Here is a 16,929-nt window from a genome sequence, read left to right as displayed (position 1 = left end):
GAAAACACACACCCATCGTTTGCATGGGGATTTTTTTTCCATGTTCCTGAATACCTTCTTTCTAACTAAAAAAAAAAAAGGCACAACGGCCTCGCTGCCAGGCCAGTTAGCATCCCCTGTGCCGCCCCGTCGGAGCAGCTGGGGGCTCGGGGGCTGCAGCTCTGGCTCCAGCCCCGCTCCCCACCATGGGCAGGGCTGCAGCAGCTGCTGGGGCAGGGCAGGAGCAGCCCCCGCAGGTGCGGGGCCGCAGCTGTGCCTCATCCCATCGGGCCCGGGCAGGATTTAAGCTGGGGAGCCCACCTGCAGGGTTTGGCCTCCTCACAAGTGGGGGCAGAGCTGAGCAGGGGTGCAAGGCAGGTGAGTGCTGGCTGGGAGCTCGGTGCTGCTGGTAAATGGGTGCTTGTGCTCCGAGCTGTGGCCGTGGGAGCTGCTGGCAGGGTGTGTGCGGGGCTCCCGTCGTGCTCCAGTGCCCCAGGGCGCAGCCTAATTACCTCTGTGTGCATGAGAGCCATTAAATAAGGCAGAGGCTGCTCTGGCAGCGTTCAATTGCTCCTGGAGCCCTGCGCCCTGCTGCTGCTGCCCGGCACGGAGCTGCTGCCCAAATGGGCACCGTGGGTGCTGCCGGTGCCTGGGGATGGATGTGGCCGTCTGCTTGGTGGGTGCCCTGGCATGCCGTGCTGGGTGTAAGCTGGTCTTGGTGGTGTCGTGCTTGTGATGGGTGGTGCTGGAGCTGGGAGCCCATCGGAGCCCCGTGGGGTGCTGCTGCCACTGTCCCCATCCTGTGCTGGGGGTGGGGGGGATGCTTTGCAGAGCTCAGGGTGTTTTGGGGGGCCCTTGGCAGCACACAGAGCGCTTGCAGGGCCCTGGTGTGGGCAGGGTGCGGCTGTGCAACCCGTGGGGCTGGTTCCCCACGTGTGCAGCAGGGCCGGGTGCCAGGCAGGGCAGGAGGCAGCGAGTGGAGGGTGCGGGGGCTGGCGGGGCCGGGGGGCTGGGGCGCTGCGTGCTGGTGCTGGGCTGTGGTTGAAGAGCCTCAAGCAGCCAATCTCTGTTTAAATGTATGGCAAGCGTGGCTTCCCCTACACTGCTGGGGAGCTGTACCGTGTTGGTGTGTATTCCCCAAGGGCTGTAGCTGGTGCTGGGGCACAGTGAGGGCTTGCTCCTGTGCTCCTCTCCTTGCTCACTGGGATGGGAAGGGCCCAGTGGCTCTTTGTATGGGGGGAAAAAATGGGATGAATGGAGCAAAAAACAGTGGAGCAGATGGTAACAGTCCTCGTTGTTGAGCGTGGAGCTGCTGCATCCTGGAAGGGGCCCTGGGATGTGGGGTGGGCACAGCACCGTGGGCAGCTTGGCTGCTCTCCTGGCTCGATGGTGTTGATTTGGTGCTTGTGGCTGGTGTCAGGCTGAGCTGTGACACTCGGGGCAAGCTCCAGGAGGTTGCACAGCCCTGCTCCTCTGCACGTACCACGAGTCCCATGCACACAGAAACATCAGCTGTGGCGAGGATGTGGAGCGCTGGTTACAGACAGTGCCATGTGTATGGCTGAGCCCAGTAACGTCTCGGTGTTATGGCCTTTTCCAGCCCCACATGATGTGCCCAGGTGCCCCATCTTTTTGGAAGTGCCCAGCTACCGCCACGCCTGCCTCCGTGCCCCTCGAGGCTCTCCCAGTGAGGCCGTGTTTCAGTCTTCCCCTTGTCTCACTGGGAGGAGGCGTTTGGAGCAAGCAGCCTGAAAATGTCACTGTACCAAAGCCCAAATGGCAGCCTATAAAAGGCTTTGGTATTTTTCAGCTGTCTCGCAGCGAGGCACAAATGTTCACAGTCTCTAAATCCTGGTGAGGCGGCCTGTGTGTGATGGCTCCCGACCATGGCCCCGCGTGCGGCCTACCCTGCGCAACGGGCACATGAGGCACGGGGCCTGGTGTCAGAGCCCTCTGTGGGCAGGCGGGGAGAGACCCCCGAGGAGGTCTGCCTAACTAGCTCTTCCCAGGCTGTTTGGCCTCTTCAGCTCTGGTCCCACCCGGCACAGAGAAGCCCACTGGCTTGTTTTCAGTCAGATGCCCCATTAGGCTTAGCAGCGGGCTGTCGAGGCAGGTGCGCGGACCTGCAACCAACTCACTGCTGTCTGTTAGTGCTGTTAATGCTGTGGGATTTACGGGGCTGTGCCCTGAGAGGGATGAGGCTGGTGGATTTGAGCTTTATTTAGCAAATCCCTTCACCCAGGGGCGTGGGGGCACCTTGCCCTGTGGCGGGGACACGCCGGGATCGCCCGTCACGTGCGGTGCGAGCATGACTGCTCCGGCATGAGTAATGCGCTGCTGTGACTCATTTTCTGCCTTCTTATTTTCTCCTTTGAGGCTGACTTGCCCTGTTTATGTTTACACATGGCATCCAATTGCGCACCCAGCGGGGCCTGGCTCCCTCCTCCTGCCGTGATGGGAGGGGGCTGTGCCAAGGGCAGGTTTGTGGTGTCCTCTGCGGGGCCCTGCCCTGGGGCTGCCTTTGCCCGCAGGAGGACGCCGGGATGGAAGATGCGGGGATGCTTCATCAGCTCCGTGCCTCTGGGCCAGGTGTCCCACGGGACCCAGGCGGTGCCGTGTTATGCTGTGCAATAAGCCATGGGTTTCTTCCCGGTGCTCCTCTATGTCAGCGCTGTGTGGAGGCTGCCATAACTCCTCACTCAAGTGAGGAATTAGCAAAGATAACTTGGTTATGGGCTACCTGGCTCCGATGGGTTTGCAGCAAGTCATAGCTGCAAGCTTCCCGCAGGGATATCGGCAGGAGCCGTCCTGTGGGGACAACCCTGGGGTGCTGGGTGGCTGTGGCAGCACCCTCTGCTTTGGAGGAGCTGTATGAATTTTGGGATAAGTGTTATATTGCAGAGTCTGCCAGCCGTCCCGCTGTGATCCCTTGCTTATTTAGAATGCTTGTGCCCTTTTCCGCAGGTAAACTGGGGCTGTTTGGCCTCGTGGGGAGCAGGTATTTGGGGAGCCCCAGGGCTGTGGGTGAGCCCATGGTGTGAGCTGATAAAATATGGGGAGCAGCGAGGTCCAGAGTAAATCCTGCCCCAGCTGGAGCCAGGGTGGTGCTGGAGGAGTGCCAGCGGTGGGGACCGACAGCGGGGAGCCTCGTGGTGGTGGAGGAGCCATGTGAGGAGGTCTGGGGAGCAGCAGAGCAGTGCTACGTGGGCCGTGCTCCCCATGGGTTACAGCCGGATCTCCCGAAGCTGCTGGGCACCCATTCTTGCACCTGCAGTGCTGCTGGGGTGGACGGTGGGTGATAAATGCCCCCTCTGGCAGGCGATCCCAGTGGGCACCTGCCTGGGGTGGGTGAGGGTGTCCCCGTGGATGCATCCAGCTGTGCTTCTCCATTATTTTTTCAACAGCAAAAATGCAGCACCCAGGCAAAAATGCTGCACCCATTGGTGTCCCAGCTTCTCAAAGGGGCAATCCAAGAGAATCCTCAGGCTAGGACGGAGCCTGAGGGTGGTGGTGTGGGGTGAGGGGCTGGGGTCAGCCCCCACTGCAGGCAGAGGGTGATGCTGGAGGGCTGTGCCCCAGAGTGCTGGCTGTGCCTGATTTGTCCTGGGGGGTGGCAGCCGTGTGCCAGAGGTGCCTCTGGGTCGTGGTTTGCTTCTTGGCCCTGCCAGAGCCACCCAGTGACCCCGAGCAAATCCCCTGCCACATCCTAACTTCACCAACCCCATGGATGCTGCATTCTTTTATTCTCATCGCACCCCCTCACATCTCCTGTTCACGCACAGCAAACTCGCAGATTTCCTGAATAACGCTATTTGCCCCCCCCCCTTTATTTTTTTTAATTTTTAAATAACATTTCCAGAGCTGCCCATGGACCCTTCCGTAGGGTTGCACCTAGCCCCAGAGCCCGGTGGCTTTGCAGCCCTTGCTGGCCTCTGTAAGCGTTTCCCGGTGGGGGTGTGCCTGGGGGGGTGGCACGGGGCAGCATCCCCCTCCCCAGGTGTGGCAGGGTGCTGGTACCGGCTCGGGGACTGGGCTGTGTCCCCCAGCCCCTCGTGGCAGTGGGTGCTGCCGTGGGAGCGGGGAGGATGCGGGGCTGGGTCTGCTTCAGGGCAAGGTGCAAGGGTTTTTAAGGCATAATTTTTACCAGGAAAAAAAAAAAACTTTTGGAGGTGGTGATTGCGTGCAAATCCCAAATTTGTTTTTGTGGGTAGTCCCAGCAGTGCCAGGTGTAACTGGCGTGCTGGTGGTGCCCCGTGGTAGCTCCGGGTGGTGCTTTGTGGCCGAGGGGGCTTGGGGTCAGGGTGCAGCGTGGTCCCCTGCCCTCTGCAGCACCTCCTGTCCCTGCTTCGGCTGCTCCCCACGGGAGACGAGGTCCCGGTGCTCCGGCAGGCGGCTGGGAGCGATCCCTGCCGGGGCTAAGTGCGACGTGACGTCAGCCCCATCGATTTCTCCCTCGGGTGGCTGCGGGAGAGGCGAGGGACGAGCAGCCGTGGGTGTGCGGCCCTGGTGCGTGTGCCCTCGGCCGGGGGGATTCGCTTTCCCCCCCCCTTGCCCAGCCCCACCGCTGGAGCGCTCTCCTTAATCTGACAGCGCCGGGTAATTAATCTCGCTCCCCCAGCTGCTGCAATAGGATTACGGGGAGGGGAAGTGCGTCACGAGGTACGAAAAGGGGTTCTGCTTTTGGTGAAAGTGGGGGGAAAATGGGAAATAGGTTGGTGCGCTCCCGGGGGCATTGTGGCAGGGCTCGGGAGCGAGCGCGCATGTGACGAGATGTGGGGCGGGAGGGACGGGGGCAGCGCCGGAGCCGAGCCTGGCTCATCCTGCCTTTCTCTCAGCATCCTCCGGTGATCCTGGAGGTGATACAGCCACAGCAGCATCCATGGCCTGCCCTCGGCATTAGCACTGGCTTTTTCTTTTTTTTTTTTTTCCCCCCCCTTGTTCTGGCAGCTAAACAAGCCGTGGATCGGAGGCGTTTGATTTAAGGGCTTATGTTAAGCAGCTGGTAACCAGGATTTTGTTCTCCTGTATTTTTTCAGGCTCCTTGGAAATTGAGGAATGCAATTCTGCCACCATGATGGAAGGTAGGTGATGATCTGAGCATGTCTTTCGGGATCGCCGGAGTTTTGAAGGCAATGGTGGGGGAAGGAGAATGCGTTGAACCCGGGAGCGCGAATCCTTCACCTTTTCCTTTCAGAAAATAGAAATAAGGATGATTTAAAAACCCCTCCCCTCCCCCTAAGTCGAAGCTCCCTGCCTGCTGTCAGCAAGCTGGTGGGTGCTGTAATGCCGAGCCCGGGGGATTATTCGCAGCGCCGTGCCTGTGCCGGGGGGCAGCAGCCAGGCAGGGAGCTTGGGGCCGGCGCTGGCCGCTCCGCATCGCGCTCCGGCGAGCAGGAATTCGTCCCCCGCTTGGAAACCTGCTTGTTCCCCCCCGATGTGATGCGGAGGATGATCTTAAATGTTCTCTGCCCGCACAGCCCAGGGGCCTGTTGACGATAGATGGGACTCCGTGTCTCTGTAGCACAGCGGTATGGATGTGAACCTTTCCGACGGGGAGCGAGGATGCTGGGCTGAAGGCGATTTCTGCCATGCAGCGTCGCTGGCTTGGAGATGCAGGCTCTGGGAAAGGAGGGGGGCGGGGGGTGGGGGGACACTGCTTTGAGGCTTATTGGAATGGAAAAGGAAACGAGGAGGAAATATGGGCTCCGGGCATCAGATGCTCCGGGGAGCGCTGGGAGAATGCGCGTCTGGTCGCGCGTGGGAAAAGCCCCCGGGCATTTCTTACACAGATTTTAACCTGTGTCATCCGTCTCGGCCGTATGCAAACCTCCCCTTTATGCCTTCTTGAGCAAGATGCCACGGAAGGGAGACTTTTTTTTATTTGCTTAAAGCAGGATAGCTCTTGGCCTTCGGGGCCAAAAAGCTCAAAACGCAGGCGATTTATTTTATTTACGGCCCCTCGGCCGAGCCGGAGGCCTGCCTGGTGCGATGTGCCCAGACAGCAGCATCCAGCCCCTGCGGGCACGGGTGGCCGTGGGGGCTGGGGATGTGTCACTGGGTGGCGATGGGGGCCCAGGGACGTGTGGCCGGGTGGTGATGGAGGCCAGGGATGTGTGACCGTGCCCAGGCCAGCCGGGAAGGCAGCTCGGTGCCGGTGGGCGATGCTCGCCTCACCTTGGGAACCCAGCGCCGTGTGTGAGCGCAGGATGGCTGCTCGTGCTTCTTGACCCCTTGGTGCGAGGGAAACGGGTGCTGCTGTCCTTCGGTGCCTTATTTGTGCCTTGGGTATCGTCAATAGTAGGAGATTTTAATCTTGAGCCCCGGCACGTGACGTCTTTGTGGCAGTGGCACGACGGCTCGGCTGCGGGGAAGGTGCTGTCAACAGGGCCCCTCTCGAAGGTGCCGACGTGTCAGGAGGAATGAACGCAGGGAAATGAAAGCTGGCCTGCTGCAGTGCGTGGTGTGTGCTAGCTGCTTCTGTGGCCGTGTGTGAGGAAGGGTTCGGTCTCGTTTTCTGCTTTTTGGTGGCTCTGCTGGAGGCGGAATCAGGCCTCGTGGAAAGGTCTTGCCTGCCTTTGGGAAAAGGGGACTGGCCACGAGAAGCGCCCCATTAGCTGCGACTTCCCGAGCTGCTTGGTGTGTCGCTCCCCAACTACCCGATGTGCATGGGAACCTGGGATGGGAGTGAGAAAATGGAGTGAGAAGAAATAATTAATGCTTCTGATTAATTTTTAAACAGTTGGAAGCTAGCTCTATTTGTGGAATAGCGAAACTTTTGTGAGCAATGCCCTGTTGAAACGCTGACACCTTGCAGAGGTGCTCTATTTTAACACAGGAATGGCTTCAAATGCCCTCGCCTTAGAACTGGTCTGAAACTTGGAAACCTGCGTGAGGTCCCCGTGGCTCCCTGTGCCAAACAGGCTGGGGGGTTTCCAGTGGTGTTATTTAAATGGTGGTGCCTAGGGACACGGTTTAGTGGGTGATATCGGTGGAAAGGGGATGGCCGGACCAGATCTTGGAGGTCTTTTCCAGCCTTCATGGTTCTGTGAAATGGCCTGAGGAGCACTTCGCCGGCACGCTGGGGCATCGCCCTGCAGGCAGAGCGTGGGGCTGTGCGTGCTGGCGCCCCTGTGCTCCCGGCTGGCAGCACGGGGTGGCTCTGGGGCTGGTTTGGGATCCTGCTTGGGAACGGGAACGCTTGGCCTCTTGGGGGGGACGCAGGGCTTGCGGTTTGTGTTTGTTCTGAACCTGATATAGAGCATCTTCTAGCAGATGGCAGGGGAAAAAAAGCCACAGTTATGTTTCTAAACACTGTGTTTCTCAATACACCTTTAAAAAATCAGGGTGCATAACCAAAATCCACATTTCTGCCTGTCCCAGGCAGCCAGGCCTCCCCAGGAGGCCGGTGTGCACTGCATGGCGCTGGGGCACCGCTTGGCCAAGTGGGATGAGGCCGCCAGCAGCAGGGGCTGAAATCCCCAGCTTTGAAACACCAAAATGGAAATAACCCATGGCAAAACGGCGTGGCGTGCCGGCACTTGGCCTTGGGCAGAAGCCGGTGCTGGAGAGGTGCCGGCGAGCCCTCTGCGTGCGTGGCCGCGGGCTCTGGACCTCCCCTCTGGTGGCTCAGGAATGCACCCAGTGATGATGTTGAGGCAAACATCCATGCGTGAGAACAAAGGGGTGTATTGATCTCTTTTTTTTAATTAATCTGCTGCATCTCAAACGCACTGAAGGTATTTTATACGGCTTAATTAAGTTTTGAAACCGCTGCTGCAACATGTCACTCCCGCAGACGCCGTGCAGCCTTTGGGAAGCTCATCCGACGGTGGGAGAGGGGAAGGGCCCCGATGGTACCGGGGACGGCGGTGCCTTCCTCTGCAGGGACGGTTCTGCTTTTCTGCCTCTCTCCAGGGCCCAGCTCAGGAGTTTGCTGGGGAGAGCTGGGAGAAGCTTCCCCAGAGCAGGAGTTTCTCTTCGCGGTTATTTTCCAGGTCTCTGTGCCCATTTCTGGGGCATCACGCCGGGAACTTCCATGGGTGGCTGGTCACATCCCATACGGCAAAGGCTTGGTTGCGTTGCCTCTTAGCGATGCTTGTCGGATATTTTCGTGGTGCTGAACGGGCAGCGCTGGGCCTGGAGGCGGCAAATGGCACAGAGCAAAGCCTCTGCCTTGACTAAGCAAGAACATGGGCTTCACATGCATGGGGGGGAACGCTGCCCCCCACCCCTGTGGGGCCAAACTGTGGCAACGTGCTGGGGTCTCACCCTTACAAGCCCCTGCTGTGTCTCAGGGTCCGCAGAAAGGCCTTGCAGTGCTCGCAGGGGTTGTTGCTGTGCTTGGAGGATGCACCTGGAGCATTCGGAGGTGTATGGGCTGGCTGGCTGCTGGTGGGCCTGGCTGTAAAAGCCAGCCGAGCTCTGGCCATACAAACCTTTCTGGCCAGCCTGGTTCGGGTTTCCCACCTCTGGCAGCGTGTTTCTCAGTAGGTCTCAGTAAGGGAGGGAAGGGGCAAAGGGATCCAGCTCCAAAACACAACAAAACCCCACCCGAGCCCTGGGAGTCAGGGAAAAGCTTTGGGTTAAGCCTGGAAATACTTCCCAGTATTGGCCACGAGAGATAGCAGGACTTCCACAGATGAGGCTTTTTGGGTGGAAAGGGTAGAAAGTAAAGCCAAACTCAGTAAGTGCACATGACGCAGGTTTGCAAAGTGTCCATTTGGTGGGTCCTGGTTTAAAGTGTGCCCATGGGCATCTCTGGTGCCCAACGCAGCAATCGCAGTCTCTGCTGGGGCAAAACCACTGCCTGATGCGCTGGCAGAGTGAAAACTTAAAGACACTTAAAAAAAACCAAACAGGTTAAATCAGATGCGTGTCCTTCTTGAGTCCTCACCCCAAGGTCTTAAGCAGCTCAGGGTGAGCAAGTGGCTGTGCGTGGCAGCTCCCTGAGAGCCTGTGCTGAGGCTGTGGGTGGTGTGGAAGGGGGCGATGCTCACACTTGTCCCTGGAACCCCCACCCGCCGCTGGGGCAGTGGGAGAAGCAGAAGAAGCAGGGACAGGAGCAGCCCCACCAGCTGCCTCGGGCTGCTCGGACACCCAACTCACTCTGCTTATCAGGAGGACTTTGGGAGCCACCAAAATCCCTCTGCCCTTGGCAATTTGGTGGGGTTGGATGCTGTTTCTCCCCGGTTGGATGCTGCTTGTGTGGTGGTGCTCCCGCTCCCAGGGCTGGCCCACTGCATCCCTCTTTCTCCCCCAAGCAGACCACACATACGGTTCCTATGAGCCCAGCAGAGTGCCTTGCTCATGCTTGCCTTGTGAGCTGCTGAGCAGCCGCAGCTGTTGGTTTTTAATTGAAGCTCAGTTATGGGCGGAGGCTCCTGGGGGTTTGGGTTTTTTTTCGGTGTCCTGGAAGAGGAGGAAGGCCTGCAGAATGGCCACAGCTGCTGTCCTCCCCATTGACAGCCCCACAGAATGGCCTGTCTTTAACTTTGGGGTTGGTTTTAGGGGTTTTTAGTTTCACGGCTGCTAATCGTGCAGGGGGAGGCTGCGAAGGAAGGAAATCCCTCTGGGTGATGTGGTCCTTTCAGCATCATGTGGGAGCACCGGGGCTGGATATGGCCACGTGCCGGCAAAACCCCACCAGCCCCCAGGGGGATTTAAGCTGCCTGCTACCAGAGCAAACACACAGAACATTGATGTGTTGATGTTAGGAACCAGTATGGGGGAAACCACACTTTGCAGCCAGCCCATGTTATCCTGGATCTGTTTTGTGTGGTCCATGCGGCGAAGACACTGCTGGTGACCACGACCCGACCAGACCTGGCCCCCTGGCACTTCTTGGTCACTTGGGGGGATTTTTTGCCTTGTTTTTGCACATGTTTTCCTATGTTTTGGGGGAGTTTTTGAAGGAATTGGGGGGTGGGGTATTTCCTAAAGCCTCCCACCTCCAGGCCACAGGGAATTTAGCAGACCTGCTCGGGGTGGGCATCAGGAGTGTGGGATGTGCTGGAGTGACCGGGGGGTGGGAGGGCAGGGGGCACGGTGCCAGGGGGGCTGTGCGGCAGTGGGGCGCATCCCGCTGTGTGCGGTGCTCCCCTGCTCCTCTCCAGAGCCAGATCTGCAGAACCTGACGGAGAAACCATCAGGGATGCACCCTGTTATTAGAGCTAATTAATAATAAATGGGTGCCAGGCTTTCAAGCGTGTGTGTGTGCCAGTGGGCATTTGTTGTTCTGTGCGTGCCTTAAGGCACCTCCAGCAGCACACCGACCGTCGCACGGCCGCTTCAGATGGGTGGGCTTCATCCTATATCCTGCCCTATATCTCAGGTGCTGTAAGCCTCATGAACAAGCTCACCTGGGTGTGTGTTTTTTCGTGGTGGCTTCTTTTCATGGCCTTGTCACTGAGGTTTTCTGGGAGCCAGTGGTGTTTTCAGACATGCCTGAAATGGGCTCGTCTGGGGCACTTCTAGCTCCCCAGGGGTGCCCTCCCGAGTGTGTAAAGCGATGGCTTCAGTGATGCCTTAGCATGGCTTATTGAGTTTGGTGGGGTGTTGGCCTGGCTTTGGCCCTAGCAGAGAAGATGCAGAAGAAGCCAGTGTGGTTCACTAATAATAATGTCACTTGTGCTCTGTTTGCATAGCTCCTTCCACCTGGGACCTGGAGCTCCTCTGCGGGGAAGCAGATGCTGGGAAGAGGCTTGGTTGTTGTGTTAAATGCCTGGCAATGGAGCCTCTCTTCCGGCTCAGGTCTCCTCTGCTTATTTTTAGTTACAGCATGGCTGCGGTTAGTCGCTCCTTTAAAAGCCGAGTATTTGATGGCAGAGCATGGGAGGGATGAGACAGTTAATGGAACTGCCATGCTGTGCTATATTTTGGGTGTAAATCTTCATCTTTTATATATGCACACTGATTATATATCATTTATATACTATATAACATTAACATGATATATTCATACTTGCCTATTAATCATAAATAATGTGTGTGTATGTATATATATAGCTGCATGCATCCTAGGCAACACCAGCAGGGTGAGGAGGGGATTGTCCCCCTCTGCTCTGCTCTCGTGGGACCCCACCTGGAGCCTGTGCTCAGCTCTGGGCCCCCAGCACAAGGAGGACGTGGAGCTGTTAGAGCAAGTCCAGAGGAGGCCACGAGGATGCTCAAGGGGCTGGAGCACCTCTGCTCCGAAGGCAGGCTGAGGGAGCTGGGGTTGTTCAGCCTGGAAAAGAGAAGGCTTGGGGGAGACCTTATGGTGGCCTTCAGCCCCTAAAGGGGGCTGCAGGAGAGGTGGGGAGGGGCTCTGTTGGGGGCGCAGTCATAGGGCGGGGGTAACGGTTTTACACTGAAAGAGGGTAGGTTTAGGTTAGATATGATGAAATTTTTTACTGTGAGATGCTGTGGGTGCACTGACCCCGGCAGTGCCCAAGGCCAGGCTGGGGGGGATTTGGGCAGCCTGGGCTGGGAGCAGGGTGCCCTGACCATGGCGGGGGGGCCAAGGGGGGGCTTTGAGGTCCCTTCCAGCCGAAACCAGTCTGTAATTCTACAATCTCTTAAACTTCATAACTGCCTTAATTCTCAAGGCTTTTGGTCGTTCACATCTCACACTTCAGGTTTTCATCTTCGCAGGCCAATTCTGTTAGCGTTTTCCTTGGTGCCCAAAGCCCCGATCTGAGCAGGTTCCCATGGGCTGGGTGCCCTGCTGCGGCTGCTCGGTGCTGGGAGCGCCTTCGTCTCCTGATCCCCACCAACCCCAAAAAAACAAACCCTGAAAACAGGGATCTGAGCATCCCCGGGAGGGAGAGCCTGTCCTGGACAACTGCTCAAATAGCACAGCAACCTTTGCAAGTGCATCTGGCGTTCCTGTGCGCGTGCCAGCCCTGAATGAAAGCCACAACTGTATGCCCGAGGTGCCGGCAGCGCTGGCGGGGACGCTTGTGTCCTGCGGTTCTCTGCAAGCTGATATCGGAGACCTGATTTCTGGGGCAGGCGGGCAGCAAGCAATTCCTGTGGCTGCTTTTCTGAGGTTAGTGCATAACGTGTGAGCAATGATTTACATCCTTCCAGCCCTAGATATTCCTCAAACAGAGTGCCTGTGGGCAGCCGGCCGCACCAAGCCATGCTCACCACCGGGTATGGGTGCAGAGCCCTGGCCGTGCAGCCCACGGGGAACCTCCGCAGGGAGCCAAAAGCTGCTTTTAGCCTCTGGTGGGTTTTGGGTGCCTGTCCAGAAGTCCTTGCACTATAGATGATGGCGGTTGGATTCCACTGACATGAATTTCTGCAGGCCCGCAGACGTGCGGAGTGTGCTCCCACGTGCTGAGGCTGCAGGCACAGATGTGGCTTGAATCGGGGCTTTAGGGCAAAGGGCCAGCATGAGGCACAGTTGGGGGTTTTATCTCCGGATGGGCTTAAAGAAGCTGGTGCGTGCCTCGCTCGTCATCGCCGTGGTGTGTGCGCAGGGGTGCCGGCCGTACCGGGGATGCTGCTGCAGCGCAGCGCTAGTGCGAGCCCCGCAGCGACCACCTGGCTGCAGGAGCTGCCTTGTTCCCCCTGTGCATCCAGCAGCCGAAATACTGTGTATTTCTAGCAAGGTGTCGAGTGTCAGTTGGAAATCTCCTCCGGCAGGGCTCACCACAACCTGCTCAGAGGCTGGATTACCCTCATGGCACAAAACAGTTCCCCATTTCTGAATGAAGCAGGGGCCCGGTGCTCCCTGCCCGCTACCACCACGTTCCCTTTCCCGAGGCAGGTCCCGGAGCAACCTCATCTGCTGTAGGAGAAAAAGATGCAGGAGCAGTACCGGCGATGTTTTATCCCGCTCAGACTTATTCACAGCTCTGTTGCAGGCTCTCCATCACAGCTAGCCCGTCAGTAAAACAGATTTTACTTCCAAGTAAAATTTCTGGTGAGGGGCAAAGTTCTTGGCGTTTCATTTTGAAAGCCTGTAGCCCATTCTTGTTTACATACCTGCTGACCAGAAAGCCGTGGGTGAGGATGCCCTGCTGCAGCAGGGAGGGACAGAAGTGGCCGTGAGGCCACCGTCCCTTCGCCCTCAGTGGGGGAAACTGCTGTGAGTGTGTGGAGGATTGTAATACACTTTATTTGGGGTTTATGCATGTGGGATTTGCTAACTAGGCAAAAATATTCTCAATTTTTGGAAGCCGAGTGGTAAAATTAATTCACATGGGTAAAAGGGAATTCTGGTGACTGGGCAGCTCGCTGTCAAAGCTGGCTTTGCCAGTCCCCCTCACAGTGAAGCCACACGGAAGGGCTCCGTGACTGGAGGTTTGGTTTATTGGAGCGAGGTGAGGACCACGGTGAGGTTTGGTTTATTGGAGCGAGGTGAGGACCACGGTGAGGTTTGGTTTATTGGAGCGAGGTGAGGACCACGGTGAGGTTTGGTTTATTGGAGCGAGGTGAGGACCACGGTGAGGTTTGGTTTATTGGAGCGAGGTGAGGACCACGGTGAGTTCCCGTGACCACAGGGAAGAGCAGGATGTGCACTGGTGCTGCACGCACAAGCAGCATAAATCACTTAAACCTAATTTTGCCGCATTTTGGTGTGTCAAAGTAAGCTTGCACAGGTGCCTCCTATCTCAAGGGTTTTTCCAATAAATTTTCAGAAAACTAAAGTTTCCTGGGTGGTCAAAATGCAGACTTGGCCTGTGGGGGAGAGAATGAGTCTTGTCCTTGCCCTGGGATGCTGTTGGGCTCCCACCAGTGAGATCTCCAAGATTATCACCGCCAAATATCTTCAGGTCTAGTCAATATCTTCAGGGCTGCCCGCCGCAGGGCCAGGGAACGCGCTCTGCAGGCTGGGGGCAGCGCGAGCCCTCGCGGGGTGCGGGGTTGTGATGGAGGACTGCAAGTGCTGCTGACAAAGCGAGCCTTGGAAACGCACCTACGGCAGTAGCTGGGATGTGCAGCAGTTCAATACGCGGTGGGCAAACACCGGGTTAAATACGAGGTGGCAGACCCAAGAGTAGCACGGACAGAAGCAGCGCATTTTCCGGGACTTGACTCTCCTGCTACCGAGGCCGTGGTGGTGGAGACTCCCCGTCTGTGCGATGGACCAAACGTGCCCGTTCCCACGTGAAATACTTGCTCAGCACAGCAGCCGGGCCTGAGGCGTGCGGGGCTGTGGCTGTCAAACCAGGCGCGAGCCAGGTTCTGGGCTGTGGTGCTGCTGTTGGGGTCACGTATTTGGGGCTGCATGCCCTCACACCCTCCCTGCTTGGAGTGCGATTTGCCTTCTGACTTCCTGTCCTCTGGGTGCGACTTGAGGGATTTCGGCTTTTTTTTGTCCTCCCTCTCTTTTTGTTTTGCTGAGCAAACTGAGGGTTATTTCTTTAGCAATGCAAGCCCAGAGCAAGCGCAAGTCTGTTGGTTTCGAAGCAGTGGCAATTTCCCCGCCTTTGGACCCAGCGAAATAATTCAACAGGGGCAGGCGTGTGAGCAGCGGGGAAAGGGAACAGCTCAAACCCAGCTCCAAGCAGAACAACAACGAACTGACCACGAAACAAACCATTTCCTACTTCTCATGACAGCACCTCTGCCTTCAGCAGTGCCCGGGTTGCCTGCAGCATGGGGTGCTCCTCCTGCTTTACGTCTTCCCCCATCCAAGGGCCCAAATTCACATTTTCTTGCCCATTCCTCCCAGCAGGGCTGGTAAAACGCAGCCTCTGGGGCCGGCCTTGGTGCTTCGCCTTGTCCCCATCCCGGGCACCTCCCCTGCTGCAGAGCAGAAGCATGCACCCGGTGCTGTCCCTCTCCCCAGTGGCACTCTGATGGGAATTTCCCCCCTTCTTCCCCACCCCCCCACTGCTTTTTCCCTTCCTCCAGCAGTATTTTGGGCCTTGAGGCTCTGCACGTTTATTTTTAGTGCTGCTCGCTCTATGCACGGTGAATCAATACGTTTCATTGGCTTTGTTTTAATGCTTTTGTCATCAAAAGAGAGTGTGTAAGGCAACGGCGGGGCCATTGATGTCTTCTCTGAGGTGTGCGTTGCTTTCACGAGGCTCCTCCTGCAAAGCCCTCCCGAGACGTGGGGGGACCAGAAGCGCCAGCAGCCCCCACCCGTGGGGGTGCGGTGGGGAGGGCGCTGGGTTCGGGTTATTTTTCTTTTAGAGCTGCTTAGTCGCTGGTGTAGAAGACGTCTGCACAGTTTTTAAGAATGAAGCTCAGGAAGCTTCACGGCGGTAAATACAAACTTGTATTTCTCAGACGCTGATTCGTGGGGGTGGGGAGGAGGAGGGTAAGGGTAAGGGAAAGGTGACAGTGCCCCGGGTCAGGGGCTTGTTGGGAGGGGGGTCCCCAGGCACTCTGCAGCTGGTCCAGCCCTGGTTTGTGGTGCCCGTGGAGCTCTTGCTCGAAGCCGCTCGCCTGGATGAGCGCTAACTGTGGCCCCGTGGTGTGGCCGATGGCTTCCTGTTGAGGGAAGGCTGGGTGAGGTCGGGCTGGTGGCTGCTGGCCTCGGGGGGTCTGTGGGGTCCGTGTGTCCTTCTGCCAACAGCAGGGGGTGGCTCGGGTGCAGTGGTGGTGCCCGGCTCCCCTCTGCGGGCACTTCTTTTAATGTCCCCTGCAGCAGAAGGACGCGGTGCCCGCCTCGGGGAGCACAGGGTTTGGTGCTGGCGGTGCCCTTGGCCGGTCTGGCGAGGTGGGGCTCTCACTGGTGCTGCTGGGGGGGCTCCGAAGGGCCTGCCCCACCTGCCTCTGTTTGATCAAGGCACTGGGAGATCAGCTGTGGGTCCCTAACCCAGCAGAGCAGCCTGGTGGCTTGGGTGAGAGCGGGGCTGCGGGGCTGAGAAAGCCGGGGCAGGTTCCCCCCGTGCTCTGCTTTCTGCTCCTGTGCTGCTCCTCCCGCTGCCTCGTCTCTGCCGTCTCCCACTTGCTGTCACCTCCTCTGTTCCAGCATTAGATGTTCCAGCATTAAATCCATCTCTTTCTGCACCTCTCCCGAACCTGCAGTGTTCCCGTTGTGCGTTCCCCCCCATGGACAAGGTATTTCTGTAAGGGGACTTCTTGCCAGGACTGTTTTCACGGTGCTTCAGCACCCACAGAAAGCTGGGAGTGAGACTGAAGGACCGGAGGGCTCTCATCTTTGTTCTGCCTTTTCCTAAATATCCCTTTCCTTTCCCTAATCGTAGTTACATTTCAAGCAGATGGTGGGCCTATTATATAACCGAGCAGAAGGCTCGGTTACAGAACTTCGCCAAATCAGGCTCTTCTTCGGATAAGGCCAAACAACTTATTTTTGTGGTTTTCGTCCTTCCCTGTTCTACTTCGGGTCTGGAGGATGAAGTTATTCTGGGGGGGGGGGTGAGATCAGAGGAAATCTCCCCCTGGTTATTAATAATTTGCCGGAAGAAGTTGTGGGGGAGCTGGAAGGCGAGGTGCGGCAGGAGCAAAGCACGGGGCTGAGCGTTGCAGCGTCGCCTCCAGGTCCCTTAGCACAACCCCAGGCTCCATCGGAGAACCCTCACCGGGTCCTGCCCTGGACCAAAAAACACCCAGCCACAGGGTATCGAGGGCCTGAAGCCTCCCCTGCGTCGTGATAACTCAACCCCAGCGCCTTTCGATGCGCCGCAGAGAAGCAGCGTTTGTGGTGCTTGTTGCGTCAGCGCCCCGAGGAGCGGGGTGCTCCAGGGAGAACAGAAATACCTTCCGTTTGGGGGTGTGCTCAAACCAGGAGGCAGACCAAGGAAATCCACTGAAAAGCACGGAAGGAGTCGGAGCTCCTGGGAGCCGTGCAGGCACCACTGGCAGCCGGGGGGCCTGTGGTGGTCCCTGGGGGCTGGATGCGGCCGCGCACGGCAGTGCTGTGAGCGGCACGGGTCTGCACCTGGGCGGCAGGAGGGCAGCGCCTGGCTCCCTGCTGTCTGCCAAAGGTTAAAATGCTCCAGAACCCCTCCTTGGTGTGCTCACAACATTTATGAGACTGCTCCC

General features: G+C 57.9%; 1 protein-coding gene across 1 annotated transcript in view; it reads left to right on the top strand.

Annotated features, from left to right (window-relative positions):
• Positions 1 to 16,929, top strand: part of SGIP1 (SH3GL interacting endocytic adaptor 1) — a 53,402-nt gene that overhangs the window by 5,222 nt on the left and 31,251 nt on the right. Inside the window, 1 exon segment of the mRNA XM_080601374.1 lies at positions 5,016 to 5,060. Coding sequence (XP_080457500.1) covers positions 5,016 to 5,060 — 45 coding nt within the window.

Source organism: Anser brachyrhynchus (genome assembly GCF_964034855.1).
Source record: "Anser brachyrhynchus genome assembly, chromosome: 8".
Classification (NCBI taxonomy): Eukaryota; Metazoa; Chordata; class Aves; order Anseriformes; family Anatidae; genus Anser; species Anser brachyrhynchus.
The sequence above is the reverse complement of the archived record's forward strand: the minus strand, read 5'-3'. Positions and strand labels throughout refer to the sequence as shown.